Genomic DNA, 16491 nt, shown 5'->3' on the forward strand with positions numbered 1-16491 from the left:
TCGACAAGCAACAACATAGATCCACCAGAAATCCTGATCATAATCCTTAATTACAGAGGTTACCTTATCAGAGTCTTCACTCCCGCATGAAGCTTTTGATAATACTCTTCTCTGTGTATAATGATTTAACAATACAATCCAAAATCTTCACTCCCGCATGAAGTTTTTGAATTTAATCTTGTCCAAGCATCATTATCTTCTTTCATCAAGAAAATACAACGGCTCTGGCCAGGTTGGTCTAGTCTTCCACAAATAGGTCCATCCTCCACTTCAAAGGACCATAGAATATGAACACTCCTTGTTCAAACGATCTTCTACGTTGTACACAACCAGAAAGTAACCCCCATGGATCTCACCCAGAGACAGACAAGATGCCTGCTCTGATACCAATTGAAATTCTGGTGACAGCAAACTCAGATGTCATATAAAGATGTCTTGACACCTGATCTGACATAATAAAACACACAAGGTAGGAGTACAAAAACAGTGCAGGAAAACAATTAAAAGCACAACAGAATTGTTAACCCAGTTCGGTGTACAACAACACCTACTCTAGGAGCTACCAAGCCAGGAAGAAGATTTCACTGGCAGTAGTACTATTTGAGATAAACAACCTCTGATTTACCTATCACGACCCAATGCAACCTTTATCTTAGAATTCCATCTAAGACATGTACAAGAGAACCTCTGCTCACTCCCTAGTGATACCTAACTGTTACAACCCTGTCACAGCTATTTAGACAATCAACAAGAAAAACTTACTTGATCTTGCTTAATAGTTTTGACAAGAGACAAATCTCTCAACTCTTACCTAAAGGATTGGAGTGAAAACAATACTTCTCTTACCTACAGGTTTTGGAAGAACATGGCAGTCATCCCACAACTCAGGTGGTCTACCTTAACAAACTCTACTGTTTACATCTTTTCAATACTCGGCTTGCTTGCTTCCTAACTAGGTTACAAAGATTTTTATTTATAACCAATTCCCAACTAGACTTGGGCTGACAATCACAGCTATCTTTGGTGTTACAAATCAGCAAAATTATTCTGCTAAAAGAAAAGGTTTTTAATCATAAGTTTCCTAAATTGTCTCCACAATTATAAACTACACAATCTTCAATATTCTGAATTGATTATTTTGACCTTTAAATTCTTCTGCATTTGTTAATTACATATTGAATCTTCACATTCCAGCTTCAGCAGGCGCAATATCACATAAGACATGATGTCACAAAACATGTCTTAACATTCCATAGAACATCTTGCAGTTGTACCTGTTTTTATATTTGCAAGTTCTATAGATCCTATTACATATTGCTGCTACTATGTTTTGGCCAAACATAAATGCTAATCAGCCAGTAAAAGAATCAACATTGTTGACCATTTTCAGATTGAGGAGTAGCGGCGTTTGACCATGGTAAGGATAGCTTATAGGGTAGTCAGTTAGTTTTGCGTCGGTGTCATGCTCTGATCTTGTAACACTGGGGAACGCTTGTTTAGAGTTGATTGTTATACCCTCATTTTATTGGTTTCAGATTATGTTTAATTGGTCGTGAATCGATGATTTGATATTGATAATTGAGGGTTATGTTATTTAGTTTCTAGATTTCTTTTCCGCCGTGTTAAACATGGTTTACTAAATAATGCCAATTTGTTCCTCAAAAGGCATGACAATAGATTTGATATTTTGTTTCTTTTGAAATTGTAACATCCTTATACATGTTTACTCTGAATTTTATGTCACATTCCGCGGGAGTTTAGAAGGGTGTTACATCTCTCGTCCCCTTGAAAGCGTGCAATTCTACTGTGCCATAAGCCTCCTCCTCTTGGTCCCTTATCCGAAGATAATGAGTTCAAACCAATCAAAGTATGATTTCGGTGACTGCGCTGTAGAAATCAAAAACCCTAGGTCCTCGAAAATCGTCGCCGTTGTATCTAAAATCGCTAAAGCAAAACGTAACAACCTCATAATAACAAATTTTATATTATGTATATTAACATGATAAGATTAAAATTTATATCATTGTTAGTATTATTATTAATTAGAAACACAATAATACAATTTAAGCACATAAACACAAAGTAAATAAAACGAACACTTAATTTCCATAAACCTTGGTTTCAAAAAAAAAAAAAACACATTATTCGATCATTTCTTAAAAAAATTTAATTAATAATAGGTCCATTAAATGTTATATTTATATATTCATACACATAGTTGCTTTAAATGTATAGAACAACATAATATAGAACAACATTTATATATTATGAATAAATAACCCCTAGTTGTTGTTAAACGTTAATTATTTTTTTTAATTAATGAGTAAACTATATAGAACAACATAATTTTGCGTTTATTTATTCATGAATTATCATAAAATTAATTTATAATTTTATATATAAATATGAATCGTATGTTACAATTTTATGTTATTTTATGTTTTATGTTAGGTATGAAGTGAATATTTAAATTAATTTGAAATACTATTTTATTTTATATATACAAGGATACAAAAGATAACAAAGTCTCTATCAACTGCAGCTTTCCAAGACTAAAAAAAAACAAACACAAAGTGGTTATATATTCACCATACTAATCTTGTGGGGGAATTAGATGTACATAGCGTGAGTTGAATTTGGTCAATTATGAGGTAAATAAAAATTAAAGAAGTTTGTTAAAGAAGTTGTACATAGTTTACTTGTAAATAAAAATTGAAGTAGTTTGTTAAAGAATTCGTACATAGTTGACTTAGGTCAATTATGAGGTAAATAAAAATGCTGAATAAATAAGTTGCAGTGATTCTACATATCAAAAAAAAAAATTGCAAGTTGCTTAGTTTACAAATTACAAGTAAATTAGCGAATACTAAACATTTTTACCAGCAATACAATGCTGTTTCTTTTTTCATGTTAGTAAATTACATTTTATAAATCCGCAATATCGGCATTCACCATAAAAAAGCCAAAATCAAATTCATTAACCAAACAAGGACGGTCGAATGCCTTGACAACAATTCTTATGAAAACCTACTAGACTTGGCCTTGAACATGGAAACAAATTGATGATAAAAAATGGCCCAATTTTTCATCATTGCACATATCTTTATCATCAAAATTCAAAATCAAAACCAAAATCAACAAAATCATTATCATCAAAAGAGAAGTATTCAAACCGATTTGATCTGCTCAAGGCATCTTTTCCGCAAATTGCCTGTGAAATCAAGATTAAGGCACCATCCAAGTTCAAGAGATTCAAGTAGAGGACATGAATCTAAAATTGCAAGCAATCCAATTTTAGTGAGTAAATTTCCTGCAATATCAAGTTGATGTAATCCCTGAATGGTTCGAGCAATAACAAAAGCAACATCGTCATAAGAACACTCAATGTATTTAAAAATACTTGCAAATTTGAACGATTTCAAAAGTGGGCAAGAACGGCCAATAACTTCAAGAGTATTATTCAATAGGTTGTAGTGTGAAATATCCAGCTTTTCTATCAGTGGCAGTTTCCTCACAACTTCACTGAATGCTTTATTTGAAATATTCTGACACCTTGCAAGCCTCAAGCATCTTATGTTAGCACTGTAAATTTTGAAATTTAAAGATTAAAAAAAGGATAACAAATTGTAAGGAGAGTCACAACACACTCAAAAATAGAGAAAGTTTTAATATGAAAAATTACTTGTCAGCAATGCATTCAAGGAGATCATCGGTGCCAAAATATTCAATATCAATGTCTTCTAGATGACCACAACTTCGTTTAACAGCAAAACGACAAATCTTTTCCAAATCCTCATGAGAGTAGGGTGAATTGCTAGGATTGGTTATGTGAATGGTGCGCCACATGAGAGGATCTTTGCATATTTTCCACCACAGAGGACAAACATGGCATGCACTTGTCACAATTTCTGTGGTGCCAAGCCTCTGGAGTATGTTTGACATGATGTCTGCCGGAAGTTGAAGCCAATTTGGCTTCATTATTCTCTCACATTCTACTTCCTTTGCAGGAATAGAACAAGTTGCCATAATGTATTAGAACAAAATGGACGTATAGATTGAGTCCTATGTTTTTATTATAAGTTTTTATAGACACTTAAAAGTGAAACATTTCCAATAAACTTTGAAAGAGAAGCGTCAGAGTCTCGCTCTGAATAAAATCGATTGTTTCCAATGATAATTAAAAGTTGCTCTCGGTTTCCAATAAATGTTACTACTAACACTTCAGAATTACTATTACTTCCTCATTCATGTAAATACACTTAAATTTTTTTTTACTTTTTTTTTTTCATTATTGTTTGTTAATAACCCATATTTTTTTAGATATGCGACATAAATTAAATATTTGTGTAATTTTATATACAAAATTCTGATAATAAAAAATTTCATTTTTAAAAAAAAAAAATAAAGATCCAAACTCTAGTAAGAACTATTAACAAACCCGTGCATACGCAGGAGTTCTGTTCGATTACGCGAATTTGGATACATCATTTACTTTAAATAAAAATGTTAAAAAAGAAAAAAAATTTAGATAAATAATTAATTATTTCATATATAAAAATATTTAGATCAATAATATATTCTTTCCCGTATACCATTTTTGGACTAAAAATATTTAAATCAATAATAAATTTTTTCTCATATACAAATTTCATTTTTGTTTACGTATCATTTACAAAAATATTTGGATCAATAATAAATTTCGTATATACAAATATTTAGATCAATAATAATTTTTTTTCCGTATACCATTTTTAAATAAAAAATATTTGAGTCATAAATACCATTTTTCGTAAATAATAGATTTTTTCCGTATACAAATATTATTTTTGTTTAGGTATCATTTACAAATATATTTGGATCAATATTAAATTTTCGTACATTAAAATATTTATATTAATAATATATTTTTTCTCGTATACCATTTTTGGATAAAAAATATTTGATCATAAATACAATTTCTCCTATACAAAAATATTTAGTTTAATAATAAATTTTTTCCTGTATACAAGCTTCATTTTTGTTTAGGTATCATTTACAAAAATATTTGGATTAATATTAAATTTCGTATATAAAAATATTTACATAATGGTAGATTTTTTCCCGTATACCATTTTTGAATAAAAAATATTTGAATTATAAATAACATTTTTGTAAATAATAATACAAATATTATTTCTATTTAGATATAATTTACAAAAATATTTGGAGCAATATTAAATTTTTGTATAAAAAAAATATTTAGATTGATAATAAATTTTTTCCCGTATACCATTTTTGGATCAAAAATATATAAACATAAATACCATTTCTCGTATATAAAAATATTTAAATTAATAATAGATTTTTTTCTCGTATACACACCTCATTTTTGTTTAGTATCATATACAAAAGTATTTAGATCAATAGTAAATTTCGTATATACAAATATTTAGATCAATAGTAGATTATTTTCCCTTATATCATCTTGAAATAAAAATATTTGGATCATAAATACCATTTTTCGTAAATAATAGATTTTTTTTCCATATACAAATATTATTTTTGTTAAGGTGTCATTTACAAAAATATTTGGATCAATATCAAATTTTCGTATATTAAAATATTTACATCAATAATAGATTTTTTGGCCTATTCCATTTTTGAATAAAAAATATTTGGATTATAAATAACATTTTTCATAATAATAAAATTAAGAACTTTATGGTACAAAGACCAAAAAACCACAATTTTAATGTGGTGGCAAAAAATCAAATAAGGGTATTTCGAACTTTTCCACAACCATTAATTTTCTTATATTATAGATTGATAGATTTTTTCTGAAAGAAAGAAGTGAGAAAGTGATGAAAGAGAAAAAAAATAGAGAATAGAGAGAGATTTGATAAGTTTGATAAAATATAAGAGTTGTATTAATTTAATAATAAAATTAAGAACTTTATAGTACAATGACCAAAAAACCACAATTTTAATGTGGTGACAAAAAATCAAATTAGGGTATTTTGGACTTTTTCACAACTATTAATTTTCTTTTATTATAGATTATTGTGATATAATCTAAGTTGTAGGCTAAGCCCGAGTTAGTTAGAGTTTGGATATAAAATTAAATTACACCCGAAGAGTCATCCCACGAGTTACACTCGCTTAATAATTTCACTTTAAATAATTTATTTAAAAATCAACAGTTAGATTAAAACATACTATCATATAGACCATACTTATAAAGTTTGAGATCAATCTATAATATGATTTACTATGACATTGAATTACATCAGAATTTACATTATATGAAAATTTATTTTGACGATAATCTTTGGATATCTTGATCGTATAGTAAATCATTATAGATTAATTATAAACTTTATAGGTATGATATTATATTTCAATTCAACGGTTGATTTGAAAAACAAAATTGAAATAAAGTTAATTAGCGAGTGTAACTTGTGGTGTAACTCTACTGATGTAATTTGATCCCTCCTCATATATATATATATATATATATATATATATATATATATATATATATATATATATTTAAGGCTTTAAAAAACGGTTCGCGACAATACGCTATCAGAGCCTCCCGATACCATGATTCACCATTATAAGGCTGAGAATAAAATCACAGACGAAATGCCGTTACGGCCGCGACAAAATGATGTTTCAGCCGTTTACATACCGTTATTGACGAAGATCTTTATGTTAAACATACAAATAAATGGCTTTTAAAGGAATTGATATATTGAAATTTTGTTTGATTGTAAAAATAAAATTACACTATTTTTATATGAATCCCACTCTTTTTATAGTGTAATATGGTGAACTGACTTTTTATATTTAAGCGAGCAATGTTGCGGTGAGCAAGTGTCGCCACCGACTTTTATTTTATCCAATTTAAAGAAAGGCTAAAAGAATAGAAAAAACCTTTTTGAAAGAGATTGAGTTCGGGGGGTAAGTTATACAAAGGGAAGGTTTAAAGCACCCCTTGTATCCATGGTTATCCATGGGCTCTTAATTGCTTAGCTCACTTTGTTTTCAAAAATGTTTGAAGTGTGGAACAAAATTTTGAATAAGAACTCTAACTTGTAAAATAAGCGTAGCCTTTTTGAAGGTTTTTGAAAGAGGAAAATTGAATTTAAACCAGAGCAAGCAATTAGTAGCAACTACCCTAAGTTTTGAAAAAAATGTTCTTTTAGCCTTTCAGGGCTATCCATACCATAGGAGGGTAGGAAGTCCTTTTATTGGATTTTAAAGGGTCATCGAAGTTATTGTTCGCCAAAAGATGAACCTGCCATAAAGAGGGCAGGTAGTCTAAGGGAAGGATATAATAGTCATTTGATCTTTTTAGGCAGCAGACGAGGATACCTTAGCAATGGGGACGAATCATCATTTACCGAGGCAACATCGAGGAACATTTTGATGATGAATGAACTGAGGGCAGCATTTTCTTTAGGTATCCTCGGAATCGAGGAACTTGACTATTTTCACAAATTAAGGCAACAAGCAACAATAATAAGTCGACAGGCAACAAGAGAGGTTACCCTAAAGTGTGTGTGTGGCACAATCAAGTGGTTCAGTTCAGTGATATTTATCTTATAAGTTAGTTATTCTAATTCAATTTAGGGTTGCACTCCCTAGGATTACTAACCACATCAATTAATATTAAGGCAAGATAAAACGCAGAAAGAATAAAATCCTACGCTATTACAATAAACACCTGCGGGGAAAAGGAAAGCAAAAACAGAAAAATAATAAGGACAAGAAAGATAAAAGGCAAATTAATGCCAATGCCTCGAGCCTTCATCGAATTCCTGACCATCCCTGAAAATTACGAATAAAGAAGAGATGTTAGTGCATTATAGACCAACAAACCCTAATTGACTAAAAATCTACAAACCCTAATTTATTAAAAGTCTATAAACCCTAATTGAACAAAATATGTAAAATAAATGATTTTAATATTTTTAATAATCATTAAAGGTTAAAGAAAATCGAAAGTTCGATTAAATAATTATTGGATTAATCCTAATTATTTGATTGATTAAAAGTACATTTGAAATTTTGAATTTTAGTAAAAAACAATTATTTGCGAAAAATCGGGTTTTCGATAAAAAATAAATAAGTGTAAAATTATTAGAAAAAAAACTAAAATATTGAATAAGTGAAAATAAAAAATGAATAAAAAAAATTATAATAAAAATAAGAAACAGAAATAACCAAAGTATTTATGTAATTAAAAATAAAAAATAAAAAAATTTAGAAAACTTAGCTTATGATTAGATGTTGTGTGGCGCTGAAGGACCTTGGTGGACTCTCAACCTTGAGTGCGTTGGATCAAATATAAGTGGGATCGGACAGCCTAGAACGAGGGGACCTCTTCAACCACATGGACTGGCGCGCACATGATCTTCTCAGGTTTTATAAAAAACCCGCGCGCGTTCTAGCCAATCAGAGTACGCCACCACTTCATATTCTTCACTAAAAACTTCTTAGCATCTTTTACAACGCTATTTTGTAGAGAGCTACAAAAGCTTCGAACCTACGACACCTGTTCTCAACGAATATGAGCAAAACGCACTAGAAATTTGGCGCGATGCCATGAATCAATTCGTCTTATTCATACGAATGCAATGGTACCTGTTTCATGGATTAATTGATCCTGAATCAAAAATCCCTAATTGAAACTAACAAACCCTAACAATGGTGGTCTATGGCAAATACGCATAGAATCATAATTAAACATCCAGAATCGTTCTTCACATCATTATTAAACAAACCATAATATGCAACAACAACATGTTCATATTCTATGAATCAGAGAAATCGAGTTTGAAAGTTTCACGACATACCTCGTCTTATAGGAGAGAGTTCTGGGAGTGTTGATGTCGTGCAGTGGTCCAGATAGCTTCACTTTGTTCCCAAGAACATGTAGCAATGCTTGAAATTCTTTGAAACGTCCTCACTCTTCAAAACCGAAATTTGAGTTTTGTGTCAAACATTTGGCACTTGAATAGGGTTCTTGACTGCAGAATTTTGTGTCCCTTGCATCTGGAATTGTGTAACTTATGTAATGGAGCATATTAGGTCAACAATTGTAGAAGAAATCTTGTGGAATCTTTGATTGGAACTTTGGAAAATTTGATTTGCAAATGTTACTAATTTTGGCCTAATCTCAATACTTTCCAATCAATCTTGGGGAGCATGAAATTATATTGATAATTTGACTTAAATTATGATTGAATTTGATCCTCATAATATCTTAAACCAAGTATTTGATTTTCACATGATTTATATGAGTTAATTATCATTTTTAAATGATTAATAATTCATATAAAATCAAATAAAATTAAAAAATTCGTGGCAATTAGATTTGGAGTCTTGGGTAACTTGAGGATCAAGATTGGGTCATAAAAAGTTGGGCCTCTTTACAAAGAAATCCATTTTGAAACATTTTGTTTCACATTTTCCTCCTTAAAATTGTCCAACTTTGACAAGGCATATCTCCTTCAATTTTTAAGATATGGAGGAGTTCTAGGACTTTTTGAAAACATCAAGATGTCTTTTTCAAGCCACTTTGGAAGCTTTTTTTTCATTTGAAGATTTTATCTAAATGACCTGGGCTTTGACAAAAAACTGCTTTTGGTTGACTTTCAAAAAGGACCTATTATCTTTTGATTCATATCTCTCAAACGAAGCATTTTTAGACTTGGCATGTGAGAGAAAATTTTGTAGGGAATTCAATTTCCTTCAAAATGAGCTTTGAATGAGAAATTTCGGATGTTCCATGTGAAAGTTATGGCTGGGCAAAGTTCAGTTGACTTTAGGTCAAAAACACTAATTTAGAAACTTTAGGTTTTGTTGATTTCTGAAATTTCCTTGATGAATCATGATCAATCCTTAATCAAATGATGAATGATACTTCAAAATGAGGGTGTTGACAAAAATCAGGAATTTTGACTGTACTTTGACCACAGTTGACTTTTAGGTCAAACTAGTCGACTATTGACTTTCTGAGCAATTGACTAGGCAATCCTTGGAATTGAAGTCTGAATTTTGTCATGTAGATAGTTTGAAACATCATAAGTCATCTGAAATCCATTGGGGACCTTGATTTGTTAGTTTTCTTCAGAGAAATCAAAACCGTAGTTTAGGAGGTCATTGTTTATGAGAGTATGTCCTTAAGTCTTGAACCTTTGTCTAAGATTGAAAAGTGAAATGAGATGGGAAAATTTTGGGGTATGACAGCTGCCCCTGTTCAATCTTCTTAAACCTGAAGGTGTATAGTGGTTTGTATGCCAATCGGTATCTGAAGGTGGAAGAGGATTAAACACTAGAGTACCCAGAAATTTGTACCATCGGGGATGGGCTTAGAGATGCCATCTGGATGTTGGGGATATGAAGTGGGCTTTAAGATTCCACCTATCTTGATAAGTTTTGAAAGTCAGAATGAGCCATACGTTAGACTATATTTGAACTTGAAGTATTGAAAAGTAGTTGTGGGATGTTGATCGTGTCATCACCGTTCGTGGTAAATGAGATCTTGGAAGGTCGATCATGTCAGCACCGTTCGTAGTAACTGAATTAGATCTTGGAATGATGGTCGTGTCCACACCGTTCGTGATGATAGAATTAGATCCTTGTAGGTTGATCGTGTCAGCACCGTTCGTAGTAACTGAATTAGATCTTGGAAAGATGGTCGTGTCTACACCATTCGTGATGATAGAATTAGATCCTTAAGAGTTGATCGTGTCACCACCGTTCGTAGTAACTGAATTAGATCTTAGGAAGATGATTGTGTCTACACCGTTCGTGATGATAGAATTAGATCCTTGAGAGTTGATTGTGTCAGCACCGTTCGTAGTAACTGAATTAGATCTTGGGAAGATGATCGTGCCTACATCGTTCGTGATGATAGAATTAGATCCTTGAGAGTTGGTCGTGTCAGCACCGTTTGTAGTAACTGAATTAGACTTTGGAAAGTTGATCTTGTCTACACCGTTCGTGATGATAGAATTAGATCCTTGAAAGTTCGACGATATTGTTTATCTGCTTGTACCTGTGTCCTGAAAAACTAAGGTTAATATTTATGTAATGTCATGATGCATGTTTTATGTGATGAGTTTCTCAAAATAAATGAGAAACATGTATGCAGCGTATGAGACACTATATGCAATGTATGGATATGTATATATGATGTATGAACATGATTTATGTTATATGAAGTATCTTGATCAAGGCCCTGACATCTCATCTTTTTTTGAAGATATACAGTTGGGGATTTATAATTTCTGCTTGGGGATGAAGGTGATTTGAATGATTGATCTTGATGTACCCTGATTGGTGACAAGGGAGATGAGTAACCCTGCTTGGAGAAAAGAGAAGTATCGCCGAACCGGCAGTGTCGAAGATGTAAAACTTCGTTGGGGAACTGAATCTTTGTTGGGGAAGAGAAATTCCAATAATTACTCTGTGGGGATCCTTCCAGACTATTTGACTTTGAGGGAGAACCTCTAGATTACTTAGACATTGTCTAATTGCCTTTCCTGTTTTTTACAAACATACATATATTTTGCAAAGGAAAAGATAAATGTTAGTCATGTTCATATGCATATGTTCATTCAAGATTATCATTGGACATTTGCATATTCGAGAAAGAAAGAAAAACTCAGGATAGTAGAAAATAAAATAGCTTGTCTTAAGGAACACCCATGAATAGGCAAAATGATAGGAGAACATTTGTGTGTTTTTGAAAAGATACAAAGTAAAACAAAAGAAAAATATCTATGTGGAAACGATCCTATTGAGTTTCAACTCTGCTATTGCCATTATGTCTTCGAGCATCTCATCCCTTGCTTGTTGGAGAAAGATGATTGAATCGGTCCGGGCCCTTTGAACTTGATACCGCTAATAAAACTGAATGATGAATGATCTGAACGAGACATAGTCGTACGCTATAATCCTTAACTTTTGCCTAGGCCTCCTTTTCAGGTTTTCAGCCTACCAGGATACCCTTTTTTGCCCAAGTCGCCCTTTCGGGTTTTCAACTTACCGAATGTACATTATATATATATATATATATATATATATATATATCCCTAACTTTTTCCCGAACCCTTTTGGTTTGCAGGGATGCCCTTACTTTTGCCTAGGTACGTCGACCTAGCGGGTCTTATTTATGCGTAGTATGTTTTGACTATGTCTGCGTTCACAGGTTGTGGAAAATCTTCGCCATCCATAGTAGCGAGTATCATTGCTCCTCTAGAGAATATCTTCTTGATTACATAGTGTGAGTTAACTTTGGTCAATTATGAGGTAAATAAAAATTGAAGAAGTTTGTTAAAGAAGTTGTACATAGTTTACTTGTAAATAAAAATTGAAGAAGTTTGTTAAAGAATTTATACATAGTTGACTTTAGTCAATTACGAGGTAAATAGTTCTTCCTCCCAAAAAGGGAGTTCGGTTTGATTGAGGAAATAGTTCTTCCTCCCAAAAAGGGGAGTTCGGTTTGATTGAGGAAATAGTTCTTCCTCCCAAAAAGGATTGGAGGGTGTAATACGGTGAACTAACTCTATTAGAAATGTACGGTAAGCAAGAGTCGCCACCGACTTTTATTTTATCCAATAAGAAAGGCTAAAAGAACAGGAAAAACCTTTTAAATAAAAACTGAGTTCGGGGGGTAATTATGCAAAGGGAAGGTTTAAGGCACCCATTGCATCCATGGTTATCCATGGGCTCTTAATTGCTTTTCTCTTTGAAGAAAAAGTGTAGAAATGAAATAAGACTTTTAGCTTGTAAATAAGCGTAGATTTTTGAAAGTATTTTTTAGAAAAGGGTAGAAAATTACCTTAATATTCGTAAAAGAGTTCTTTTAGCCTTTCAGGGCTATCCCTACCATAGGAGGGCAAGGAAGTCCTTTGATTTGGAGGTTGAAGGGTCGTTGCATTATCTTTCGCCATAAGACTGTCCCATGCCATAGAGAGGAAGGTAATCTAAGGGAAGGATCAGAATAGCCTTTCGTTTAGGCAACTAGAGGATACCTCAGCCCTTCGTAGGCAACTTCCGAGGGACGAGATCATATTTAGTGTATCGAAGGCAGCATCATTAGGGACTTATGATCTTTGCGTTAGTCGAGGCAACATGGCTGAGGTATCCTCGTATTCGTGGGACATGGCTATTCTACAAAAAAAACACAAGGCAACAAGGCAACAGGCAACAGGCAACAAGAGAGGTTACCAAAAAAGGTGTGTGGGTGCAACAATCACGTGATCAAATTCAGTTATATTATCTTGTAATTAAGTGATTCTAATTGGATTAACAGGCTTGCACTCCCTAAGATTACTAATCACACAATAGTATATCACAGTGTTAAGTGCCTTCAAGGCCAAACAATACAACCTCGAAGCAGTTACAAAAAATATGGGGAAGGGAAAAAGAAACCAGTGGATCTGACTCAAGTAATAATATAAAATAAATGAGGTCAAGATTTAGGGTTACTGACTATTGAGCTTTGACGGTTGGTCAACCCTGAAAAATTGAAAAAGGAAAAATAAACACGAAGGGGTGAGTGTATTATCAATTCAATGACAGTCAGGGCTAACCCTAAGTTTTGAAAAAAAAGCAAAATAAAATAGAATGAACATTTAAATAAATATGAAGTAAGACTTAGCTTTTGATTTGATATGATATTATATGTAGTCGGAGGTAACCTCGAGGTTAACCCTGAAAAAATGGGCAAAAATAGGCAAAATACGTGAGTGCAAAAGAGTCCATTGACTTTCGAGGTTTTAGCCCTAATAACAATTTTATAATGCAAATAAGGAATACATAATAAAATAAAAGAAAATAGAGTCAGGACTTAGCTTCGTAAAAGGCGTGGTGTGTGATCGGGAGTCGTCGGATAATAACCCTGAAAAGAAAATACACAAAGAAATATTTCTTCAGTGTAGGTGTGATCTTCGTAAACCCTGATTAGGGTACGAATTACTTGACAATTAACAGAAAATATAATCGATTTAATTAATTATTGGTTTTTTCAACCTAATTAATTAAATCGATGGAAAAATTAAATTTGATTAAATAAACCACCTTTACATAATTTTTATTAATTAAAAGAAATTTAATTATGATTTTATAAATATTATTTGAATAAAAGAAAATAATTTAAAACAAATAAAATCATAAATTTATTTTAATATTTGAAAAGAAGGAATTTAAAAAAATAAATGTGTTAAGGAAAATAATTAAAGGGATTTTTTTATAAAAAAAAAACAAGTATATAAACATAATATACAATAAAAAACAAAATTAAGGTTATGTAATTAAAAATTTAAAAAAATAAAGAAAACTTAACTAATAATCTAGTGTAGCGCGCGTGTAAGGAGTATAATGGACCTCCAGCTTTAGGAGCGTATGATCTGACGCTAGAGTGATCTGATGGCTATTGGAGGAGGGCGCACAATATTTGTGTGAACCAAGATACACTAGATCCACCTAGGCAAAAAATAAAAAAAGGGCGCACAAACGGATTCTAACTGCCCAATCAAATGTCGACACCTGGTCGTCTTCTTCACCCCACACCTGCAAAAATCAAAGAGGGCCCAAAATGAAACGAGAATTCTTCGCGACCATCCAGACGCGATCGTCCAAAGGTCTCGAATCCAATGGCATCTGTATTGAGACCTAATTTGCCCTAAATCAATTAACCCCAATTTTAGATCTTACGAACCCTAACATGGAGAGGGGTCGTATACGCAAGCAATCGTCAAATTAAACATCCAGTAACAATCTAAACATCATTGCAAACATATATACATGACCAAAACATGATGAGAATGCATCAATCATTATAACCGAAACATAGGAAATCAGATGCAAACCGTGGCTTTTTGGTGATGGTTCTGGGCGTGCACGAACCTGAGGAATATTTGGAAAGCTTCAGAGATGCTTGAGGAAGCTGTTTGATTGCTTAGATCCCCTTGAATTGGCTTGCAACTCTAAAACCGAAATTGAATTTTTTTGAGCTTTTTGATACTTGCTAGGGTTCTTGGAGCTGCAGAAAATCGTGACCTAGGGTTTTATTGGGTTATGTTTATATAATAGATGAGGTTAGGTCAATAAAATTGCAAGAAATCTTGGTGAATCAAAGATTTGTAATTTGAGATTCTTGATTTTATGAAAATTTGTAAATTTGGCCAATCTTCTTCCAATCATACCAATTTGATTTCTCACAAAACTGCATCAAATATATGTTATTTTCTGATTATTTGTGATTGGAATCAAGTATTAAATCACATCTTTTCAAATCTTCTTCAAAAACTTAATTTAATCATGATTTTTTATGAATAAATATTCAAATAAAAATAAAAAATTCATCAAAAATGGTCCTTAGATTGGAGTTTCTAGATAACTTATTTTGCAAGATTGGATCTTAAAGTCATGGGCCTCTTTGCAAAAAAAATCCATTTTGAGGCCTTTTCCTTCACATTTTTCTTCTCAAATTTGTCCAACTTTGACAAGGCTTATCTCCCTCAATTTTTGAGGTATGGAGGAGTTCTAGGACTTTTTAGAAACCTTGAAGAGTCCTCTAACCAGTGTTTTTGAACTCATATCAAAATAATTTTCCATGCTCCTTGTGTGCTTTTTTGAAATAGATGACTTTTGGTTGACTTTGAAAAGGACCTATAATGTTTTGGTCCATATCTCTCAAATGAAGAATTTTTAGACTTGGCATGTGAGAGACAAAATTGTTGAGAATTCAATTTCCTTCAAAACGAGCTTTGGATGGAAAATTTATGATGTTCCATGTAGGAGTTATGACTGGTCAAATTTCAGTTGACTTCCTCCTATGAAAACCCTAATTTAGAAACTTTTGGAATTGTTGATTTCTGATATTTTCTTGATGAACCATGATCAATTCTTGATCAAATGGTGAATGATAATTGAATAAGAGGATGTTGAAAAAAAATAAGAAGTTTTGACTGTACTTTGACCACAGTTGACTTTTAGGTCAAACTAGTCGACTGTTGACTTTCTGAGCAATTGAGTGATCAATCTTTTGAATTGAGACCTGAATTTTGTCATGGAGGTAATGTGGAGTATCATAGACCATATGGGATTCCTTGGAGCTTTTGATCCATTGATTTCTTCTCAGAACAATAAAACCCTAATTCTTTGAAGTTTGTTTAGGAGAGGGTGTCTTTGAACATTGTACCTTGATTTGAGTTTGAACAAGAGAAATAGTATGGGCAAATTTTGGGGTATGACAGAGGGGTTCGAGGTTCGGTTTTGTGAGATATCTATATGTGGTGGAAACTAGACTTTTGGAGATTAAATTGGTTAATGTATGGCTGGAGGGGAGAAAGCTGAAAGCTAATATCTCGAAAATAAAAAGGAAGGAGGTTGCTATGCATGGCAAGAGGGTCCTTTGCAGGTCAAGGTGCATAATAAGAGGAATAGTTCTTTACCTTTTTTAGGTACAGATAGTAAGTTTCCAAGCTCAGG

At 32.3% G+C, this 16491-nt stretch overlaps 1 protein-coding gene across 1 annotated transcript; it reads right to left on the reverse strand.

The window, feature by feature from the left end:
* Positions 1–2962: 2962 nt before the first annotated feature.
* On the reverse strand, positions 2963–4026 carry LOC131593593 (putative F-box/LRR-repeat protein 23). Its single transcript, XM_058866164.1, has 2 exons — positions 3683–4026; positions 2963–3582 (listed from the first exon to the last, which is right to left on the reverse strand). Exons 1-2 carry the CDS (start codon positions 4024–4026, stop codon positions 3168–3170), a joined length of 759 nt encoding a protein of 252 aa, XP_058722147.1. The 3' UTR covers positions 2963–3167.
* Positions 4027–16491: the final 12465 nt, after the last annotated feature.

This window comes from Vicia villosa, linkage group LG1, assembly GCF_029867415.1.
Source record: "Vicia villosa cultivar HV-30 ecotype Madison, WI linkage group LG1, Vvil1.0, whole genome shotgun sequence".
NCBI classification, from domain to species: domain Eukaryota; kingdom Viridiplantae; phylum Streptophyta; class Magnoliopsida; order Fabales; family Fabaceae; genus Vicia; species Vicia villosa.